General features: G+C 39.0%; 1 protein-coding gene across 1 annotated transcript in view; it reads left to right on the top strand.

The window, feature by feature from the left end:
• Positions 1–22,286, top strand: part of RGS17 (regulator of G protein signaling 17) — a 124,090-nt gene that overhangs the window by 93,412 nt on the left and 8,392 nt on the right. Inside the window, exons 3-4 of the mRNA XM_033235013.1 lie at positions 14,386–14,475; positions 16,358–16,592. Coding sequence (XP_033090904.1) covers positions 14,386–14,475; positions 16,358–16,592 — 325 coding nt within the window. The remainder of the gene's footprint in view (positions 1–14,385; positions 14,476–16,357; positions 16,593–22,286) is intronic.

Raw genomic sequence — 22,286 nt, forward strand, 5'->3', positions numbered from 1 at the left:
TGTAATTTAGGGACTAAAAAAAAAATGTTAGAAATCAAAATATGAAGTAACTGTCATTCGTGAATGGGAGCAGTTGTCATGTGGCTGAATTTACTTCCTTTTAAGGAAATAAGAGTGGTAGGAAAATAAATTTCTATATCTAGTAATAAGTACAAATACTTCACCCTAAGCTTCATGTTATGGGTTTTTTAACAATGTAACATTTTCCTCAAATTTGCACTTCTCATTCATATTTCATTGTCAGCTCTTCTCTCATTTTTAAATTGATTCATGTCTTTATAATATTACCATCACATTTTTGGAGGGGAGGATACAGACAGTGAGTACATAACTGCTGAATTGTTCCCCAGTTTCTTTGAAAATTCTAAACTGTTTAGACAGGCTTCATAGTGACTTAGACTGACCATTCTCTATCTCTGTCATAGAGGCACTTTCTCCCCCCTACATCAGTCTCTCTCCTTATCTCCTTTTTCTCCTCATAGCCCTTGCAATTAAAGAAGAGAAAACAGGAGGATGAGGTTTAGAACCATTAACATCCTTAAATACATAAGCAATGGATACCTAAATCCAGGGCATAAAATGGACAATCTATAAACATGCAAGACCTTCTATTCATGGGACTAAGCTAGGGTGAAGAGACCATTTTGTCAAGACCATTTGTCTGCAGGTTCAAGGTTGACACTGGCAAGTGGAATGTCTTGTTTCTTCAGATAGTAACCTTCTTCCCTTTTCTTTATAAGAAAGAAATCTTTGAAAGATACTGAAGGCTCCTCTCAAACTGCCTTCAGTCAGGACAGTGTGAAACAGTGAGGTTGTTCAGATGCTCACACATGAGATAACACATATAAAAATGCAGGGCAGACTAGAAACTGCTGTGTGCTTACAAAAAGGAGGGGCATCAAAAATGGCCACAGAGCTTTCAAAGTTTATTATGAGCTTGAAGCTCATTTTCAAATTGTCCTACGAACTCTCTTGCAACATCATTCAGAGGTTGCATTAAAATAACTCATGCTACTTTTTCACATGAAATCTTCAGGTACTAATTCCTCTTTTAATACTGGGTGCTTCTGTGGGTGTCCCATCAAGCAAGACAGGGTTACCTGTGTAAAAATTAGAACTCCAGAGACCTCAGCCACCATCTCTCCAAAATGTTTACGTTGCCCTCTGCTTGGCACATCATGGTAGTGAGATGATGGCTGTGGAGAGGTGAAGAATGAAATATCACTGGCCATAGCCCTGGCTCCAGCTTGCAGTTACCAAGAGAATGGTTCTGTCTTTAGCTACTTTATAAATTAGACTTAGGTATAAACTTTCATTTGAAAAAACAACAGCAACAACAAACAATGTTTGGAAAATGTTGTATCTATTTTTACAGGTAAGGAAACTGATGGCTTACTGATGTCAGTAGACCCATTAGGGTGTGAAGTGGAACTGAGATACAAGCCTCTGAATGTCTAGTCCATTGTTTGGTTCATTTTAATGTGACACTTCCAAATTTTCATTTCCAGGTTTGATATGAGCCATTTCCAAATACAACTTTACCAGTTGAATTCACAATCTCATGCACTCCTGGGTATTGCCCACGAGATTTGGCCAACTGCACTGGACTCTTCTCAGGAGAGATTGGTCACAGACTGAATTTAGTAAATTAACTAGCCTTTGGAAAGCTAAAATTGTCTCTCTTTTGGATACATTGGTTCCCAGAGTTTCCAGACCATGGGATGGATCTCACTAAGTAAATGTTAAGTGCTTCATAAATATGCTTTGGACTGCCCCTCCCTCCATTTCTAACAAGTACCATGGCCTCTATAATTCAAAACAGTGCAAAAATAATGTCCTATTTTATCCTCTGATGCTGTCACACTTTAGCTCTCTGCCAAAGGAAATACTAAGATGCATGCTTTAAAAGTCAAAGGATATTTTTTGAAAGGAAAAACAAAAATCCATGCCTGCACCATGGTAAAGAAACCACTCCCTGGAAATAAAACTCCTCACACATGCAAGGTGAATCATTTCATCTGAGGCACCAGGGAATACATGGTTTCCTCTGTGCCTGTCACCCTCGGAGAGCTGATTCATCTCACATGGCAGAATATGTTATTCCTGCAGAGTAACTCACACTGCACAGGATTTCCAGAGTACTTGTAAACAGACCGTCATACATACCACTTACAAAGAAGCAATACAGAAGTCTCCAGTTTGGAAACTCCATCTTGCCATGGCATGGGTACATTTCCTCAATGTCTTTATCAGTTATATCAACTTTACACAATCAAAAGATATCTATCAAAATGAACCCAAGTTTCTCAGGCCATATACACAAAACCAGAGTGGACAATAGGACTATGGACTGAATGAGAGTTAATGGTAGAAGGAGCCTCACTCTGGTGAAGAAATCCAGAGTCCCAAGAGGACAGGAGGAAGAAACTGTAGATAAAGAGGTGGCAGGTGCATTTGGTGACAGGGCTGTGCACGGTGAGATCTGCTGACCCCAGATACCCCAGTCAGCTTCAAGGTTCAGACCCGGACAAAAAATCCAAATTTCAATCAAAGCTGACTCACCCTACGTGGCAATGTGGTGAGGACTGTCTATGTCTGGATGGGCCAGGAGGTACCAGAGCTTCAGGGATGACCTTGGTAGTGGGCTGGTGCTCTTCATACCCTCTGCCCTAGAAAAAGCTGAACACATGAAAGGTTAGCGTTTGACTCACCAACCCACTGAACCATTTTTTATACGAGTGATACTCCTGTCTGCCCCATGTTTTTGTTTTTTAGGTTAATACCTTCAGTAAAAATTATAGTATGTAGATCTTGTGTTTGAATTCACAAAGCTCAATATTGGTCATTGCTGCCAGGCATTTTTGTAAACAGGTAACTGAAGTTTCAAAATAGCAAAAAATAGGCCAGGCATAGTGACTTATGCCTGTAATCCCAGCCCTTTGGGAGGCTGAGGTGGGTGGATCATGAGGTCAGGAGTTCAAGACCAGCCTGACCAACATGGTGAAATCCCGTCTCTACTAAAAATACAAACATTAGCTGGTATGGTGGCGTGTCCCTCTAATCCCAGCTACTCAGGAGGCTAAGGCAGGAGAATCGCTTGAACCTGGGAGGCTGAGGCTGCAGTGAGCCAAGATCGCGCCACTGCACTCCAGCCTGGGTTACAGAGAGAGACTCTGTCTCCAAAAAAATGAAAAATAAATAAATAAATAAATTATATATATATATATATGTATATGTATATAAATACATTTTGGCTTACATTATTTGGTCAATATTAGTAGGCATTTAACATTTGTTGAATGGGTGATGGATTTGGATTTGCCATTTGAGCCTACTTTATGAAATATAAAAACTTGTGTCACAGAAATTCTTTTCAAAAATTACAGGCATATTCTCCCAGGTCACCAGATTATTTTTATGCACCATTTTTCTTCATGCACGCGCGCGCGCGCGCGCGTGTGTGTGTGTGTGTGTGTGCGTGTGTGTTTTAAAAGTAGTAGTACTAATTAGTAGTACAGAGGGGCATGAATTTGGGTAGGAAGCACTAAATCTGTTTAGTATTTGTGGGATACAAAATCAAGAAGAACAAAATAGAAGACTAGTGAGATAGGCAGTAACAAATAATCAAATATCTTTTAAACCTCATTAAGGAGTTTACACCTTTTTAGAGATGGGAAGCAATTGAAGAGTTTTAAGTAAGGAGGGGACAAAGTCCATTTTATATTTTAAGTGTTCTCCTGAGGCAATGGAAAATGTTTGGAAAGAAAATACAAAAAGTAAGGGGGATGTTAAGAGACTTTTATAATAGCCTTGGTGAGACATGGTGAGGCCCAACATAAGGAGACAATAAAAGGGATGGAGAGAAGTGCATTTTCAAGAAAAAATTAGGATATACTGCCAAGAATTAGTGATAGACGAGAAAGAGAAGGATGACTCCATATTGCTTGCATGAGTAGCTGGGTTGCTGGTGATCCCATCAAATGAGAGGACACTGCAATAGGAAGTTATTTAGGCCAAGGATACAAAGACGAGTTCAACTTGCTCTGATTGAGGTATCCAAGAGTTAGTTGTATAAATGAATTTGAAGCTTGCAAGGCAAGCATGGATGAAATATGACAATCTGGGACTCATCAGTTGCAAGAGATTAGAATGATTGGCCCTGGTAAGTATTCCAGGGTGAAAAGCAGGGAGCTACAGACAGAAACCTCAGGACGCACCACATTTAAAGAACAATGGAGGAGTGAGAGAGTTGCAAACACAGAACGTGGAGAAGAGGTGATGTGAGAAATGACATGCAAAATGCAGCAAGGGGCCCAGGCACAGTGGCCCACAACTATAATCCTAGCACTTTGGGAGGACATGGCAGGAGGAAAGCTTGAACCCAGGAGTTCGAGACCAGCCGAGGCAGCATAGTGAGTCCCCATCTCTACAAAAAAATTTAAAAATTAGCTGAGTGTGGTAGTACACACCTGTAGTCCCAGCTACTCAGGAGAGTGATGTAGGAGGATGACTCGAGCCCAAGAGTTGAGGCTGCAGTGAGCCATGATCACATGACTGCACTCCAGCCTGAGTGAGACCCTGTCTCAGAGAAATAAAATAAAACACAGCAAGGGACTGTTACAGAAGCCAAGAGAATTGAGAGTTTCACAAAGGGAAGTCTGAGGTTGCACATATACCAGGGAAGTCCAATACAATAAGAATCATAAAACATTTTGTGATTTGACCAACTAGAGGGGCTTCTTGGTGAACTTTGAGAGAATCAAGCTTCTCTGTAAGATGTACAACAAGGAAGAACTTGGAGAAAGAAAAGCTCCTGACAGAGAAAATGAGTGAGCCCCTCTTTAAAGGCTCTGAGACCCCATATGCTCCTCCGTCAGGGTGAAGGTTTGCTTTGAGAGAAGTTGGAGTTTCCTTCCTGACTCATTCAAAGCAAATTATTCATTTTCCAAGGCAATATGAAATTCAGCCGTTCCAAATCCAGGTCAGCTTTATTAGCTACCTGCACAATATTTAAGAACTTCCTCCAGAAAATTCCAATCAATAATGCAAAAATGAGGTTGACTTCTTTGCTACCCTTATTTATAAAATGTCATAGTTGTGTCACACCTGATTAAATTAAGTATTAGCCCTGCTTTTGCTTCTCCCATTAAAATTCTTCATTGTTTCTTATGGGCCTAACCTACTGCCTTTCATGGTCTAGGTGTGGTAGACCTATTACAATCTGCCTGCTATTTTAGCACATGATTCAAGAATTACTTGTTCTGTTTTTGTCAGATAAGACAATCAAATTCACTTTTTGCGAAAATGAAATTGATTTTATAATTCTGCTGGACTGGGTGCTATAAATTATAGCATGTATAAATGCTATAAAATCCATATCTTTGTTTCCGATATTAATATATTATGTATTAATGTACATCTTTTTGCATGGAAACGTCTGTTTCTAAGTGAAACACAAATTTCTGTCACTGACACTTTGTGTATAAAGTGATATACTTTTTTTTTTTTTTGGAGAGAGAGAGTCTTGCTTTGTCACCCAGGCTGGAGTGCAGTGGTGCAGTCTTGGCCCACTGCAATCTCTGCCTGCCAGGTTCAAGCGATTCTCTTGCCTCAGTCTCCCGAGTAACTGGGACTACAGGCGCACACCACCACACCTGGCTAATTTTTTTTTGTATTTTTAGTGGAGACAGGGTTTCACCATGTTGGCCAGGCTAGTCTCAAACTCCTGACCTCAGGATCTGCCTGCCTCAGCCTCCCAAATTGCTGGGATTACAGGTGTGAGCCACTGCTCCCAGCCAAAGCAATATAGATTATTTAAAAATACAGAGCCATTTAATTGCCAATTCCATAGTAATAGTGGAACAGTAACTTCAAGTGTTTCATTCTAGAGGTAGTCTTGCCATATTTGACAATTACACACAAATGCTAATGGCATGTCTTCCTCAGAAAGCTGACTTTTAAGAGGCTATATGGGATAAGGAAAGACCAATGGCACTGGAATTTTACAGACCTGGGTACATTCCAGTTTTATCACATGTAACTATGAAACCTTTGGCAAGTTACTTACTGAGTCTCAGTTTCTTCCTCAGTAAAATGAGATTACTAATGTACATAAATTCCTGCATAATCCTTTATTGATAGGTATTATTTCTGTCCCTTTACAAGTCTCAGGCCCAGAGGAATTTACCAGTCTGTGTAGGATGTGGCTATTGCAGGCTTGGCAATGCTCTGTTTGCATGTTGTCAGTTAAAGTAGCAGATGCTGTTTCTTCAGTCTGTATCACTTCGCCCTTTCTCCCCAACTCTCACATTAATCAACACAGGTATAAGTCAGGACAGCCCTGGAGCATGCACTGCACAGCCACAGGGCTTCCAGAGTGTTGTAACTTTTATATAGCAGGGTTTTGTTTCTCTACAGATCAAGATTGTTGTCTTCCATGGTGTCTGTTCCCAAGGAAGCCCCGCACATTCATCCCACACGCATTCACACACACACACACTAACTGGAAAATGCGAGGGAAACATGGATGGGTAGATGAATGAGCATTCCTGCCAGCTATCGGATATATTTCTGAATATTCACTAACAGGGTTTTAACTTTTTCACTCTCCTTTTTATGATAGGCACCCAGCCTTCTAAAGTCAGAAGCTTGAGCTCCAACTGAACTAATGCACTTGACACCGACGGCTGCATGCTATTTTAATAAGAGTAACACTGTTATTGCTCCTAACTAAATAGAAGTCCATCTGGCCTTTTCACATCTAAGATATTTGCTTTCCCGCTAAGGCATTCATTTAGTTATAAATTATAGAAAAAATTACAGTGGGTTGAAGGAATAGCTTAAAATAGGATTTTAATCAACGTGAGAACTGAGGTGTAGAAGATTCTGATGATTGGCGTGTATTTTTTATTTTTATTTTGTTTTATTTTATTTTATTTTATGTAGATGAGCTCTCACTCTGTAGCCCAAGCTGGAGTGCAGTGGTACCATCTCGGCTCACTGCAACCTCCACCTCTGGGACTCAAGCGATTCTCATGCCTCAGTCTCCCAAGTAGCTGGGGCTACACGTGCCCCAGCTAATTTTTTGTATTTTAGTAGAGACAGGGTTTTGCCATGTTGCCAAGGGAGATCTCGAACTCCTGAGCTCAGGTGATCTGTCCACCTCGGCCTCCCAAAGTGCTGGGATTATAGGCGTGAGCTACCACGCCTGGCCTGGCATGTATTATGTATCTTTGTATTCAGACCTGTAATTCTCTTAATTTTAAGGAAAAATAAAGAAACTCTATGCTAAATAAGAAGCTTTGGTCATCTAATTGAACATAAACGTACAGAGTAGATTTCGATTTGCACCAGGTAATTACTTGTTAAATGAAGTTGGCATTCCAGATGAAATCAATGTGTCCATGAACCGAAAATCCAGGGCTTGGGGTTTCAAATGAAAATTTAATATAGACAAAAATTTTTGATACCCATCTTTTCGAACAGATGCATATATAGAAAGAAATTGGCAATGGAGGGAGAAAGAGAGAGAGAATCAGAGAATGAAGAAATTTGTCTTCAGTTTCCATGGGTCAAAAAAAGAAGTGAATATTTACACATATCACCCAAACTGGAATTGAAATAGAAATAGTGTGGAGAATCCATTCTCAGGATGGCTCTTTGAAAACATTTTAAATAAAAAATATTTCCGGCCGGGCACGGTGGCTCAAGCCTGTAATCCCAGCACTTTGGGAGGCCGAGACGGGCGGATCACGAGGTCAGGAGATCCAGACCATCCTGGCTAACACAGTGAAACCCCGTCTCTACTAAAAATACAAAAACTAGCCGGGCGAGGTGGCGGGCGCCTGTAGTCCCAGCTACTCGGGAGGCTGAGGCAGGAGAATGGTGTAAACCCGGGAGGCGGAGCTTGCAATGAGCTGAGATCCGGCCACTGCACTCCAGTCCGGGCGACAGAGCGAGACTCCGCCTCAAAAAAAAAAAAAAAAAAAAAATTTCCTACCTGTTGGTAGTTAAAACCCTTTTCTAATTTATTTGTTCTAAGAATGTACGACCTAAGTTCCGTATTATCCCAGCATGAGACAGTGGAATGCAAAATGATTTCTTATCGGAAAGGATAATGACAATGATGATAACATTATGCCTGCCTGTTTTTAAGACTAAAGTATTCCTAAATCAAATGACTTTGGGCCGGGGTCTATTCAGAATATTTTGTAAATATCAAAAATGAAAAATGATTGCAGTTATGCAAACCTCCCAAGATTAAGTTTATCCTCTTCGATTTCGATTATTACACTCACTGAAAAACTGAATGACTCCTTTTAGATTCCTTAGAAAGATATAATTATCAAAACTCCTTAAGTGAATGAATAGATTCTTTTTCCAAATAAGGATATTTACCCGCAGAAATTTTTTTTCAGTTTTTGCTTTCTTCTGACTTGGTTTAAATATTGTATTTATAAAGGTAACACAGCCATCTAGTGGACAGATACTTGATAGCTGATTATTTTACTTGAGTTTAAGTTCATGAAACAAAAGCTTAAGCCAAATGAAATACTTGTTTCTGACACACAGCATATGATTACAAAATGTGGGGTGAGCCTTTAGAGGGGCAACATGGATACCCCATTTTTTTAGGCAAGTGTTTTATAACATTTCCAGACACAAATTTCTAACCACTGCCCCCATCTCCACATACCCCACTCAAAACCGTACTCTATTATAAAAATGTAGAAATGAAAGAGGTGAAGTTCAAATCATAGGTTTAACATTGAGTTTCTATGTGTCTGAAATGTTGTATGTTATGTGGTTACCAGCCCATCTTCTGGTGTCTTTTTGGCTTGGGGTTTTAGTTTTTTGGGGGGGTGGGTAGTCTTTTGTAAGTGAAACATCAGTTCTATTCTCCTTTCCTTGTTGCCCTCTCCCCAAGTTATCTTTGCTAATGGAAGAAAGTCATACTTCCTAGGACAGCCCCCTCAGCCATAGCAACACCCTGTCTGCAGTCATTAGCGGTGTTACTTTTGTCCTTCCTCTTTCACACTTTGCTGTCAAAACCTTCTATAACAACTCCTTTTTGTTCATCTCAAATTCCAGGGAATTGAGAAGTTACTCTTCATCAAATTCTACTGCAAACTCAGGAGTCTGGGCAACAGCTCCTATGGAATGATAGCTGTGGGATGATGCCCTAGAGAGGGCATTTATACTCAATGCACTGGATTGTACTAGGAGGTTTATTTTTCCAAACCTTAAAGAAAAATCATTTGTGTCAACAATTGCAATACCACAATTAACTCTTCTATGTAAAGAGAAATGGCATTGTAGAGTGAAAATGAGCCTGAGACGGGAAGTCAGAAGATGTGAGTCCCAATCCTAGTTCTAATAAATTTGAGTTGTGGGTCCTGTGTAAGTCAACCCCAATAACTGTTTCCTTGTAAATGAAACAAGAATGACTAATAACAACTCCCCTGCTTACCTTCAAGGACCGTTGTGAGGAGGAAGTAACAAGGTAATGTATGAGGTTTTGTAATAATGGCAAAGGAAAAGTCTCTATTTACTCAGGTGGAAATAAAAAGCTCTTTGGTAAATTTGGAATCGGAATTTTAATGTACAACCAACTTGCCCTTCCATTCAACTACGCATCTGTAATAATATGTGCCTTTTTGTCACAAGCTTTTATTTTTTGTTTCACATTCTTGTGAAGTAGGTCGTTGCCATTATTCCCATTATGAATGGTGAAAACAAAGCATGGAAAGCTTACACCATCCTAAAGGAGGTGTATTCTACATTTGGAGTCCACCTCATCGTTTTCTTGGATAACACATACTTTGCTGCCTGTTTTAATCTCCTGGTCCAGCCCTGCAACATCTGATATGTCCATTCTGGTCTACATTTGTATCGTGCCCCTGCATGCTTTTATCCCCGCTCTGAATGAGATCGCCTTTGTCCAGGTCTCCATCTGGCAAACAACTGCCCATTTTCAACCCAATTTAATCATTACCTCTTCTGTGAAGCCTTTCTCAATTCTCTTATGGAAAAGCACAGGTACCATCAAGGGTGTCTAAGAAACCTCATATGCACAATTCTATCTGCATTCTTATCACAATGCCATGTGATGTTTATTTACCCGTCTGAGCTCCTCAGTAGCAGAGCCTTTGTCTTTTTCATCTTGTATGTCCAACCCAGGGAACATTGCATGAACCAGTATTTCTTACACATTAGTAAAGTATTGCTAACTCCTGTAGTATTTACTGTGATATCTTGAATGCTAACATGAAATATTTAAAGAATAATCTACCAACTCATTTTCAGAGCATAAAGGATGTTGATTTCATTTTTGCACCGGGAACTTTGAGGTAGAAGCTGTTAAATAAAAAGAAAAGATTGATGTCACAATGTGAGACTATTTCAATATTGAATAGACTGCTTTTACCAGAGACGGCAGTTCTCTCTTGGAGCCTTCATGTCACACTGTATGAAATTTAGACATCTTGTTGATTCTTCAGTTTAATTTTTTCTGTAAATATATGTGGTTTCCTGACCAGCCTCTATCCCAGAGTTACTATGGCTACTGGTAAGTTTTCATCTTCTTTGCAACCATTTTAACAGTTTTTCTTAAGAACCAATTGTTTTCGTTACAATAGAAGACTGTCTTCCAAAACAGACCCTGCGCATCTCCATGATGACAGATCAGTAGATAAACTCTATGATTGGCAGCAGGTAATGTTTTGTCTCACCCCACCATCCACACTCCCCTGTAAACAAACGAACAATCCACCCCCATAGAGGGGGGCGCATTTTCTTAAGTTCTGAAATGTCCCAAGTGTTTTTCCTCCCTTTTCAAAGAAAATCTCTGATGGGATTGTAAATGCTTATTTTAATATATTTGGCCAAGGATATTGGCACTTTTCTTCCATAAAGTATTTAAGGTTTGATCAGGACACCCGCAGTGAGCACTGTGTATGCGTTTAGTTCTCTTTGTGGCTTTTATTGCTTAAAATGTAGAAATGTTAGTTTTAAATGTTACATACATAAAAGTCGGTGGGGGGAGTGTCTCTTCTTGGAGAGATATGGGCTAGAAAAGAAAAAAAAGACCTGTAATCCCAGCACTTTGAGAGGCTGAAGTGGGCAGATCATAAGGTCAGGAGTTCAAGACCAGCCTGATCAACAGGGTGAAACCCCGTCTCTACTAAAAATACAAAAATTAGCTGGACGTGGTGGCAGGCGCCTGTAAGCCCAGCTACTCAGGAAGCTGGGGCGGGAGAATCGCTTGAACCCGGGAGGTGGAGCTTGCAGTGAGCCGAGATTGTGCCATTGCACTCCAGTCTGGGCGACAAAGCGAGACTCCGTCTTAAAAGAAAAAAGTGTCTCTGTGGGACCCTCAAAACTGTTGATCTGGCATGTTCCTTTTCGGGCTTTCCCCAAACACATATAACATATATAAGTTGATCTAGAGCAAATATTTCCAGTGAATTATTACCTTAAAAAAACACACACACACACACTACTTGGAGCAGAACCAAGTAGGACGGACATTAGTCAATAGCAATACAGTCAAACTGTTAAGTATCAATCCCTTGTCTATTTTCTCCATTTCTCTTTAACTTAAAATGATATTTTCAGCAGTTCTTGATAACTGAAACCTTGCAACCCATTTTTTAAGACCAGTAGTAAAGGACAGTTAATAAAAAGAACAACTTGTCTGTTGCCGAAGTTCCATTTCTTTCTACAGGGCAAGACTGTGGCCAATATTAGATCAAGAGCTGCACAAACAGTGAACAGTTAAACATTTACTGAATGTCTGTTATAAGTAGTTTTAGTCCAAATATGTGCCCATATTTTACCATCTGTAGAAATGAAAGATGTAAACTCAACCTAATATTTCATAATGATGGCTCTAATATGGTAGCATTTGGGATGTTAGTAAATATCACAGAAACAGAAGAGCCAGAATTCATGTTCAGAAACTCGTGATTCATGCCTGTGGACTCCAGATTTGTCACTCTACAGCAAAGGCACAACGGAGAACAAATTTCTCAAAGATGTTTAATGAAGTGAAGGATACCTGCATCTTGTGTACTGCCTTCTGTGGGACACTGTGTGGAAATGTAATCAAAATAAACTCAAGGAGTTTATTGTTTAAGCAGGGAATGAGAGCTCTTTTGCTAGTTGTGTTATAGTGCCTTAATATGTCTCTGCACACACACATAAGCTCAATAAAGCTTGGCAGAATGAGTATCCATTTCCTATTTTAAAAAGAGCTGAATAGAATTTACCAAAAAATTGTACTTTTTATATATACAGGAAATTTTATAGAATATTGTCAGCAGTGTATCCCCCCTCATCCACTTTTCCCATCATTACTGGAAATACATCGAATTCCAGAGAAGAACTGTTTCTTACTCATTAATGAATCTCCTCTAAAATATTTCTCTGGCCTATTTGTATAGCAACACGGAGGACTGAGGTTTCCTAGGCTATCTAAAGCCACAAACACAGTCACAGCACTCACATGCAAATACCTCCAAAATTATGCAGTCTCTCTGAATTCCTCCCCAAAACTACACTACGCTGAAGGCTTTCCTGTCTCTAACCCTGGGACTGCTGCCTCCCGCAGGGGTCCAAGGGTCTGTGCAGCGGTTCCAAGGGACCATCCACTCTAGTTTCTGCTCCCCAGAATCCTTTGGGCTACATTACCTTTCCCTCCATGGTTCTATACCAGTAAACCTGCGCCTGTCCCTAGAAATGGGTAGAGGCAAACTCAGTGTATTTCGCTATGAAATCCTGTGTTTCCTGTGTCCTTTTCCTGACTACAGACTCCTTTTCAATTCCTATTGGGTTCTCTTTTTTCCAGTAAGTCTGCTCTCTCAGGTCAGTTTTCCTATCTAGCCTCACTTTCTGTTGTCAGAAATTATTCCCTTTGCTCCATTTGCTCCATCCTCAACGCTTGCACTTGAGAATGAAAGAATGAATTAAGGAGACATTGTCTTGGTTTCTCCTATCAGACTTTCCAGATTGAGAATAACTGCTTGTTGGGCACCTCTTCCTAAACACTTTCTTTCCACACCAATGATGTTTAGTGACTCTTCTTTGCATTCACATAGTAAGTGGTGTAGGACCTCAGGGTCCCTCAGCAGCCATGGTTCATTGTAGGCACTCAGAAATACAGGGTTGTTGAACGGAGTAGGCTCCCAATTCCAACTATACCACCTAGTTAGTGTTCAGTTTTGGGCCGACTTCCCAGATGGGTCTGCACCTCACTTTGCTCATCTGTAAAATGGGGATAATAATATTAATGGTAAAAGAATGGTGCCCAGCACATAACGGGCACTAGAAAATCATCATTTCCATTGCCTCTTATTTTGAGTAAGTAAGTGAAAGAAGGAACAAATGAGAGATGTTGTCTGAACTTCTTGTGCTCTCTGCCAGGCTCTTAAGCTCCTCGGCTTCTAGACAGATGATCAGTTGGCTAATGTAGGAGCTTAAATTTTCCCAAGCCACTGACTCTCCCTACCCTGCTTCTTAGTATCTCCTATGACCTCACCTGTTATTTCTAGTCTACACCTAGAATTTTGGGTGTTCCGCCCTAAAGCACTGCTAAGCTTTAGGGAGCAATTGTCATTGGACAATTCTTATTTTTATTCTTGTTCTGGACTACTAAAACCTTCAGCATTATCCTCTGTCCTCTATGATGCTGTAGAATTCCCAAACCTGTGTCACACAGACACAGGCTCCTCCCACCCAGTGCTCACCTGTTCCAAATGCTCAGTTACTGTTCTGTCCCTTTCAAGACATTGGAGATTGGTTTACTGGGGTGAAAGGGCAAAAACAAAGTCAAATATAAATCCAGTAGCTTGATTTTAGCAATTGAAGGAATGATATTATCGGTAACAATAACTTGGTCTGTAAGGATGGATGATGTAAATTTAGGAAAATCTGTATTCGATTCTGACACATTGTATCTTCTTAGCTCTCAATTGGGGAAAATTAATGGAAAACAGACTATGAATAGAATTAACCAAAAATCAAACTGACATTTTATTTAAAGAGTAAGGTAATTATATGTGTGTGTTTGTGTGTGTATAAAAGCATTTAATCATATATCTCAGAAATATTAAGTAATTCAGATTATGTAAGGATGAAGTCAGAATATTTAACAATATCCACTTTTGAGAGTGTGATTTACTTTATAATTTTATCTAAAAATTATTCTCTTCCCTTTGACATGGATTTGCCCATCATTTAAAAATGGTATTGCTCTTTTATACCTTAAATATTATCACATAGTTGAACATAGGATCTCCTGTGAAATGTTTCTCCGGAAAAATTTATTCTTTTCTTCAACTGATTGAGTTTCCCTTGACAAAATTAAAATGTTCTGCTACATTACAGCCTCACTGTTAGGAATGAAGAAAGAGGGGAAAATGCGGGAAGACCCACACACACCACAAAAATGGAGAGTATCCAGGTCCTAGAGGAATGGTGAGTGTGAGAACCACATAGCTATTGTTTCTTGTATTTACGTGCCATTTACATCCACTGTGTGCCTAAGTATTGCCCCTTGCTTCATGGTACTCTTCAAAATGATTTTGGGAAGTGAACGCAAATTCAATCTGGAAGATCTTATTTTGTCATTGCAGTTGCTTTTCAGCAATTTTTCTATTAGCTATGTTAAGTTATTGGCTAAAACATGGTCTGAATTTACTTTCCTCTTTAAAAAAAAAAAATAGTGTCATATGAATTAGCACCCAAAATTGTCCTAATTCATTACTTCTCATTTCTGAGAATTTAAGTTTTTAGAAGTGTCTAAACACACACACAAATGATATGGAATGTCCAAGTGAGTGAGGAGGGGCACCCAGCCGGCTCCTGGTTCCTTTTTCCACCAGAGCAGACTCTCCCCACGTGTTTCCTCCCAAATGAGGCATCTGTGGACTAAAATCAAAATACAAATAGTCCAGTCATATAATTATAAGTGTTTTCTTTTTCTGCTTTTTATGAGAAGGTTTTAATAATGATGCTTCATGGCAATTTTTAAGCTCTTTAAAATTAAGAATTGTTTTAAGTGAATGAGGAAGTGCAGACATTATGGAATAGTAACAATCTATTTGAAATACCTGGTTAAAAAGTTAAATATATATAAATATATATAAAGGTGTATATATATGAATATATATAAAGGTGAATATATATGAATATATGTATATGAATATATATAAAGATATATATATATATATGAATATACTTCTTTGGCCAAATGTCTTTTAGGTTGGAGAATTATTAAATAGATCATTGAATAGGAAAGAAAGATCAGAATCATTTTAATCATAAGACTCTCCAAGCTTCTCTTCTACTTCTTTAATGTGTAAGCAAGTGGATTAATTACTGGTGGTTTCTGCAATCACCTCGTCACTAAAAAATCTGTATATAATTTTAAATTCTCCAGTGTCAATGTCATTATAGAAACACTCTGCTTCCAACTGTGATAACTCCATTCATTACTAACAATTCGTACATAGAAAAACTTTTCGTAGAAAAAAACCTTTTTTTTAGAGACAGGATCTCACTTTGTTGCCTAACCAGGAGTGCAATGGGATGATCATGGTCACTGTAACCTCAAGCTCCTGACTCAAGTGATTCTCCTGCCTCAACTCCCAAGTAACTGGTACTACGGGCACATGCCACCACACCCAGCTAATTTAAATTTTTTTTTTGGCAGAGACAGGATCTTGCTATGTTTCCCAGGCTGACCTCAAACTCCTGGCCTCAAGAGATCCTCCCACCTCAGCCTCCCAAAGCACTAGGATTATGGGCATGAACCGCCATGCCCAGCAGAAAAATTATTAAAGTTTAGGAAAATATGTGACAAGTGCACACAGTGTTTTCTTATTTTAAATCAAGTGACACGTGAAAAAAATGGCCACCAGAGATGAGGAAAAAAAAACCTGTATCTTATGGCTGGAAAACTGAAATCCTGAATAGAGGCAAAGAAAAAATTCATTTTGTCCTTAGTCACTTACTGACTGTTTCTATCAACTTTCAACGTATTGTTAAAGTCTGAACATTTCCAAGCTTCATTAGGAATGTATGACTGCATGCATATTATGTATAGCCCCCTTGCCATTTGAATGCTTGGCTCTCTACATGCCTCTTATGCCTGTGTGAATTTTTGTCAAAACTCAGAAATAACTGACCTAGTCCTGGCAGATACGTATTTGCCAGATCAGGCTGGACTGAGTGGCAAAGTACTGACCACTAGATGGCAGCAAATTGATAGAATTTCTATCTGCTCCTTTCCTTACCTGGTCTAGCATTCACCGGTCACAAAGCTCCCTTTGATCATGGCCCTGTTCTGTTTCTGCAGCCAAAACCCCACTGCAGAGGAAGTCTTGTCCTGGTCTCAAAATTTTGACAAGATGATGAAGGCCCCAGCAGGAAGAAACCTTTTCAGAGAGTTCCTACGAACAGAGTACAGCGAAGAGAACCTACTTTTCTGGCTTGCCTGTGAAGACTTAAAGAAGGAGCAGAACAAAAAAGTAATCGAAGAAAAGGCTAGGATGATATATGAAGATTACATTTCTATACTATCACCAAAAGAGGTAAAAATCTGGAAAACATTGAGGTGGGCTTCCTAAGACCAAGGATAACTGTCAAGGGATGGCTGTCCACATTGTGTAGGGCATGGGGTGTGGAGAGGGTAGCGACTTCACTGGGTAGATAATTCAGCTTCTATTGAGAGAATTTCCCTGAGCACATGGGTGAGGGCTAGGTTTCCCTACTATGCTTTAACTGGTTATCTCTAGCTGACTTGTGTGGTAGTTCACTTGCTTTTCAGAACTAACACTAAGGAGCCTGCTTAAACACAATTTGCTGTGACAAACGAAAATGGAAAGAGAGAATGTATTTTAGGGTGGTATTTCCCAAAGCATGACCCCTAGATCATGTGAATAAGAATCCCCTGGGGCATTTGTTTAAAAAACAAATTCTTAAGGCCTAACCAGAACTTCTGAATCTGCATTTTTGGAAATAGGGCTCAGAAATCTGCACTTTTTACAAGTTTTCCACATACATACTGGTTGGAAAACCTCTGGTATGGGGACTCAAAAAAAAAAAAAATCTGACATGTTTGATGATGTTGATGATTGAATCTTTACAGAAATGAAAAATGAGCCTTGATGACCACTAATATTCTTAGGTGGGAAATGGAAATTATTTTGCTCATTCTAGATTATCTGTTATTGAAAGTGCAAGCATCTTTCCCGTTGCCAGAATGTACCTAATCAATAAGCAATACTTCTAGCAACCAAATAGCACTTTTCCATTGACTTTTTAAAACTTAATTTGTTCTTGAGGAATGTTCCAGCTAACAGAGTTAAAAGCATTTGGTGAAGGAGTGGTTGATAGTGTGTCCAGGTCCTTGGAGCTCTGAGTGATGGAGCTCCAACGGGATTGAAAGCACTTGGAGAACACAGAGATTCCTAGAATGTCTTCTCTTTTCCATACCAGCCTCTTTTTGTCTTTTTTGTTTCTCCTAAACAACTGTGATTTTTACCTTTGCATTTAAATGGCATGCCCCTCTCTTGTGCACCTGAACGTTTATGGGCTACAGTCATCTGTTCCTCCTCCAATACTTGGCGTGGTTCCAGGCTGCCTTGCACTTCTTGCTTTGAGATCTGTAAAAGGAATTAGTGTCTATTTTATTAATCTCTAAGTTTGGAATGCTACATAAACTATTTCACTTCTAATAAGATATAGAGTACCTAAAGTATTTAGTTTTTTAAAATTAGTTAGGTTAAAATGCCATTGGTATTCCACAGTGCTCCAGGACTATTGTCTGTACGAAATGAGAAACCCTCTAGAATTAGATGTACAAAGGATTGATTTATTTTTTTATTTCCTACATGAACCTGAAAAATGTGTTCATAAAAACAAGGTGGGGAGAATTTAATAAATATAATACAATGTAACATCAGTAATAAATGTGTAGCCTGAACGCATTTGTTACTGATGTCACAAGGTATTTTTAACACTGGTATAATTCTACATCCTAAAACTATATTCTTCAGGCTTCTGGCCTGCCTCAAATTTTAGCATCTAAACAACTCTATTTGTATTTTATCAGAAGAATAATTTTTTGCTAATTTTTATTATTTTAAAGATATTGCATATAGCAAATAAACCAGATGATCCAAATGTGCCCAAATATATGCTTCTTTTGCCTTTAATTATACAAAATGAGAGTCCTTGGGAAGATTATCTAGCCCATTTCTGCCCCCAAAGTATGTAAGATGTGACATCTTAAAATGATAGTTGTCTGGATTACTTCATCCACTCCTTTGTGCTATATCTGTATCATCTTAAAATGATGACTGTTCCATTCTTTTTCAGTGTTAGGAGAAAAAATATTCTCCATACTATGTACATATAATTCCCTTATTTTTACAGTTTCTGTTATTTAATGTTTGGTTTTTTTATGTAAAACATTTTCTTATTATCCACACAGCCCCTGATTTTCTGATGTCACTGATTGATGGAGCTTTGTAAAATACTTAATTTTTTCTCTTTGAGTCATGTTTAGAGTTAAAATAGTGATTATTGAAACATAAACTAGTGCATTTCCATTGTTTTTGCTAAAGTAATAGAGGTTTGTTTTCATCTTTTTTTTTTTTTTTTTTGAGACAGAGTCTCACTGTGTCACCCAGGCTGTAGTGCAGTGATGCAATCTCAGCTCACTACAGCCTCCACCTCCTGAGTTCAAGCGAATCTCCTGCCTCAGCCTCCTGAGTAGCTGGGATTACGGGAACCCACAAACACGCCCAGCTAATTCCTGTATTTTTAGTGGTGACAGGGTTTCACCATGTTGGCCAGGCTGCTCTCAAACTCTTGACCCCAAGTGACCTGCCTGCCTCAGCCTCCCAAAGTGCTGGGATTACAGGTGTGAACCACTGCGCCTGGCCATTTTCACCTCATTTCTTTCTTTTGAACACAAGTTTCACCAGAAAGTCACTAAAATCTCATTTCCTGATCAAGAATGTGACCTTTCCAGAATTACATACACTAATGTTTAGTGTCTTAACCATATTTATTCTCTCCTTTATGTTTCCTAATACCTGTATTTTGGCCACTACCCGTTCTTTAATATCCTCAAACTATCACAGAGAGAAAGAGACAGAGACAGAGGTGAAATTCAAATTGTTCTAATTTTGCCGACTTGTAATTAACTCTTGACATAGAAATTAATAGACCATTGAAGTGCCATTGTTTAGCCAGCTGATTTCTATCCTGTCAACAGAGTAATTAAATTTGATCCTTGTTTAATGACAAAAACAAATAAGCAAAAGTAGATATTTTCAGTTATAAAAGATAACTGTTAAAAAGCTATGTTTTAAACCAAGGTATCATGTTCATTGACTCAACTTATTGATATACTCAGCGCATGGCATTGCACTTTCTAGTTATTCCGGAGCCCTTTCAATCTATTATATACCTCACTGAACTTCCTGTGCAAAAAGTCATCCATTTCTAATCAGCTACAATACATTACTAACTTATGACTCTTCAGATTTTGTTTTCTGACATTGGAGACAGTACATGTCAGATTGAGAGAGCCCTGATTAAACAGGAATTAGCGCACTGGACTAATACTCAGGTGCACAGGATTTTAATCCTGCCTTTGCTACATCCCAGTTGTGTGGCCTGGGATAAATCACTTTACCTCTCTGAGTCTCAACATTCAGTTCATTTGTTTACAAAAATGACAATAAAAGTAAGCACAGAAACTAATAAACCAAATGCGTAATGGCAACTGTAAGGCTATGAAGCTATTGAAAAGGTCTGTTAGGCTGCTGTGGGCTTTCTACCTCTGAAATTCTATACATGTTTCTATTTATTCAGAGTATTTGTGCTACTACTTCTTCCTCTCCACCTAATGGCATACCTTGTCCGTCATGGTCCTCCTTACTGCTGTCCCCACACTGAACCTCAGAATCTATTTAAACACAGTACTCAAGGCAGTTAATACCAATCTGAGTTCCTATTTCTCATTTTGGGGCTAGACAATCTGGGCTTTCTACTTCTGAAATTCTATGCATGTTTCTACTTATTCAGAATATTTTTAAAGAACATGAACATTTGAATCATTATAAAATGGTAATGACTAAAAATTGTGATGATTTTACTATTAAACAGAAAGCCGTCTTTCTTCACTAGACTTTCATTTTACCTTAATTTGATTGAGTATTGTGTTCCTCTTTGTTAAATACAGAAAAACAACTACATTTTAAAAATTATTTATATATAGATAACTTTTTCCCTTAATGAAACGATTGAAGTCAGTGTACTAAAAATTACATTACCTTAAGAACATGTTTTATGCATTTGTAGTAATTTGAGCATTATGTTATAAAATAAGAAATATCATCAGGCACAGTGGCTCACGCCTGTAATCCCAGCACTTTGGGAAGCCAAGACGGGTGGATCATGAGGTCAGGCATTCGAGACCAGCCTGGCCAACATAGTGAAACCCTGTCTCTACTAAAAATACAAAACATTAGCCGGGCATGGTGGCAGGTGCCTGTAATCTCAGCTACTTGGGAAGCTGAGGCAAGAGAATCACTTGAACCTGGGAGGCGGAGGTTGCAGTGAGCCAAGATCGTGCCACTGCACTACAGCCTGGGCAAAAATGCGAGACTCTGTCTCAAAATGCATACATATATATATATTTAAAAGATATTTGCAATTAGGAGGTGATATAACTTCTGTTCTTAGTATAGTGTACATTTTATGAAGGAAAAGGCCAAACTAAAAAAAAAAAACTAGAAATTTACGCATTTGTTTTAAAAAGTAAATTTTTTGAGGCCGGGCGCGGTGGCTCAAGCCTGTAATCCCAGCACTTTGGGAAGCCGAGACGGGCGGATCACGAGGTCAGGAGATCGAGACCATCCTGGCTAACATGGTGAAACCCCGTCTCTACTAAAAAATACAAAAAAACTAGCCGGGCGAGATGGCGGGCGCCTGTAGTCCCAGCTACTCGGGAGGCTGAGGCAGGAGAACGGCGGCAGGCGGAGCTTGCAGTGAGCTGAGATCCGGCCACTGCACTCCAGCCTGGGCGACAGAGCGAGACTCCGTCTCAAAAAAAAAAAAAAAAAAGGAAATTTTTTGAAAGTGATGTCTTCAAGGGCAAAATACATGAAGATAATAAAGAGGCCTTTAAGTCTAATAGTAGACTTGTTCCACGTAGCAGATTTTGGTGGCAGCTTATATTTATTATTGAAAAGATGTGTTAGGCCAATCTTGCATTGCTGTAAAGAAATACATGAAACTGGGTAATTTATAAAGAAAAGAGGTTTAATTGGCTCACAGTTCTGTAGGCTTCACAGGAAGCACGGTGCTGGCATCAGCTCAGCTTCTAAAGAGGACTCAGGAAGCTTATAATCATGGCATAAGATGAAGGGGGAACAAGCACATCGCATGGGCAAAGCAGGAGCAAGGGGTTGGGAGGGGCCACTCACTTTTAAAGAAGCAGATCTCGCAAAAATTCACTCACTATCACAAGGACAGCACCAAGAAGATGGTGCTAAACCATTCATGAGAAATCTGTCCCCAGGAACCAGTCATCTCTCACCAGACCCCGTCTCCAACACTGGAGATTACATTTCAACCTGTGATTAGGGTGGGACCCAACATCCAAAGTATATCAAAAGACAAACCTAGCAAAATAAATAACTTGAATAAAAAATATATTTAAAGGCTCTTATCAACTGTAAACAGCATTAAGCTACTGAAAAAAGAAATAATTATAAATCCTTCAACAAATATAAGACATTTATCTGAATTGAAGAAAACTATGGTCCAGTTATGTAGAAATCTGCCTAGTGATGGCGTTGTCATTACCGGGACTATAAACTGGATCTGTCACTTACTGTCTGTGAGCCACTTAGTGACTCACTTTAGTGCGCTGGAACCTCCACGTCCTAGTGTTATGAATGAAGGCATGGATGGAGAAAGCCTAACAACCCACGAAATCTGTTACGTTCAAGCTCTGGGGAATGGTAATTGTAATAGTAGTAGGAGTTTGCTTTTTCTGATTTTTCTAAATTCCCAGTTACCCTCTGAGAGAAAACGATAATAGACCTATTTAAACATCAGAATTATCTAAAAAATAATGCTTATGTGATAGACATGCAGATTCTGTGTGTCCATGTAGATATGTCTTTAAGTGAAATTATGTGAATTTAGCACATTCAATGATTTAATTCAGTTTTCCTAAACAGAACTCACTTGACTGTATTTTC

This window comes from Trachypithecus francoisi, unplaced genomic scaffold (genome assembly GCF_009764315.1).
Source record: "Trachypithecus francoisi isolate TF-2019V2 unplaced genomic scaffold, Tfra_2.0 Lachesis_group15, whole genome shotgun sequence".
NCBI lineage: Eukaryota > Metazoa > Chordata > Mammalia > Primates > Cercopithecidae > Trachypithecus > Trachypithecus francoisi.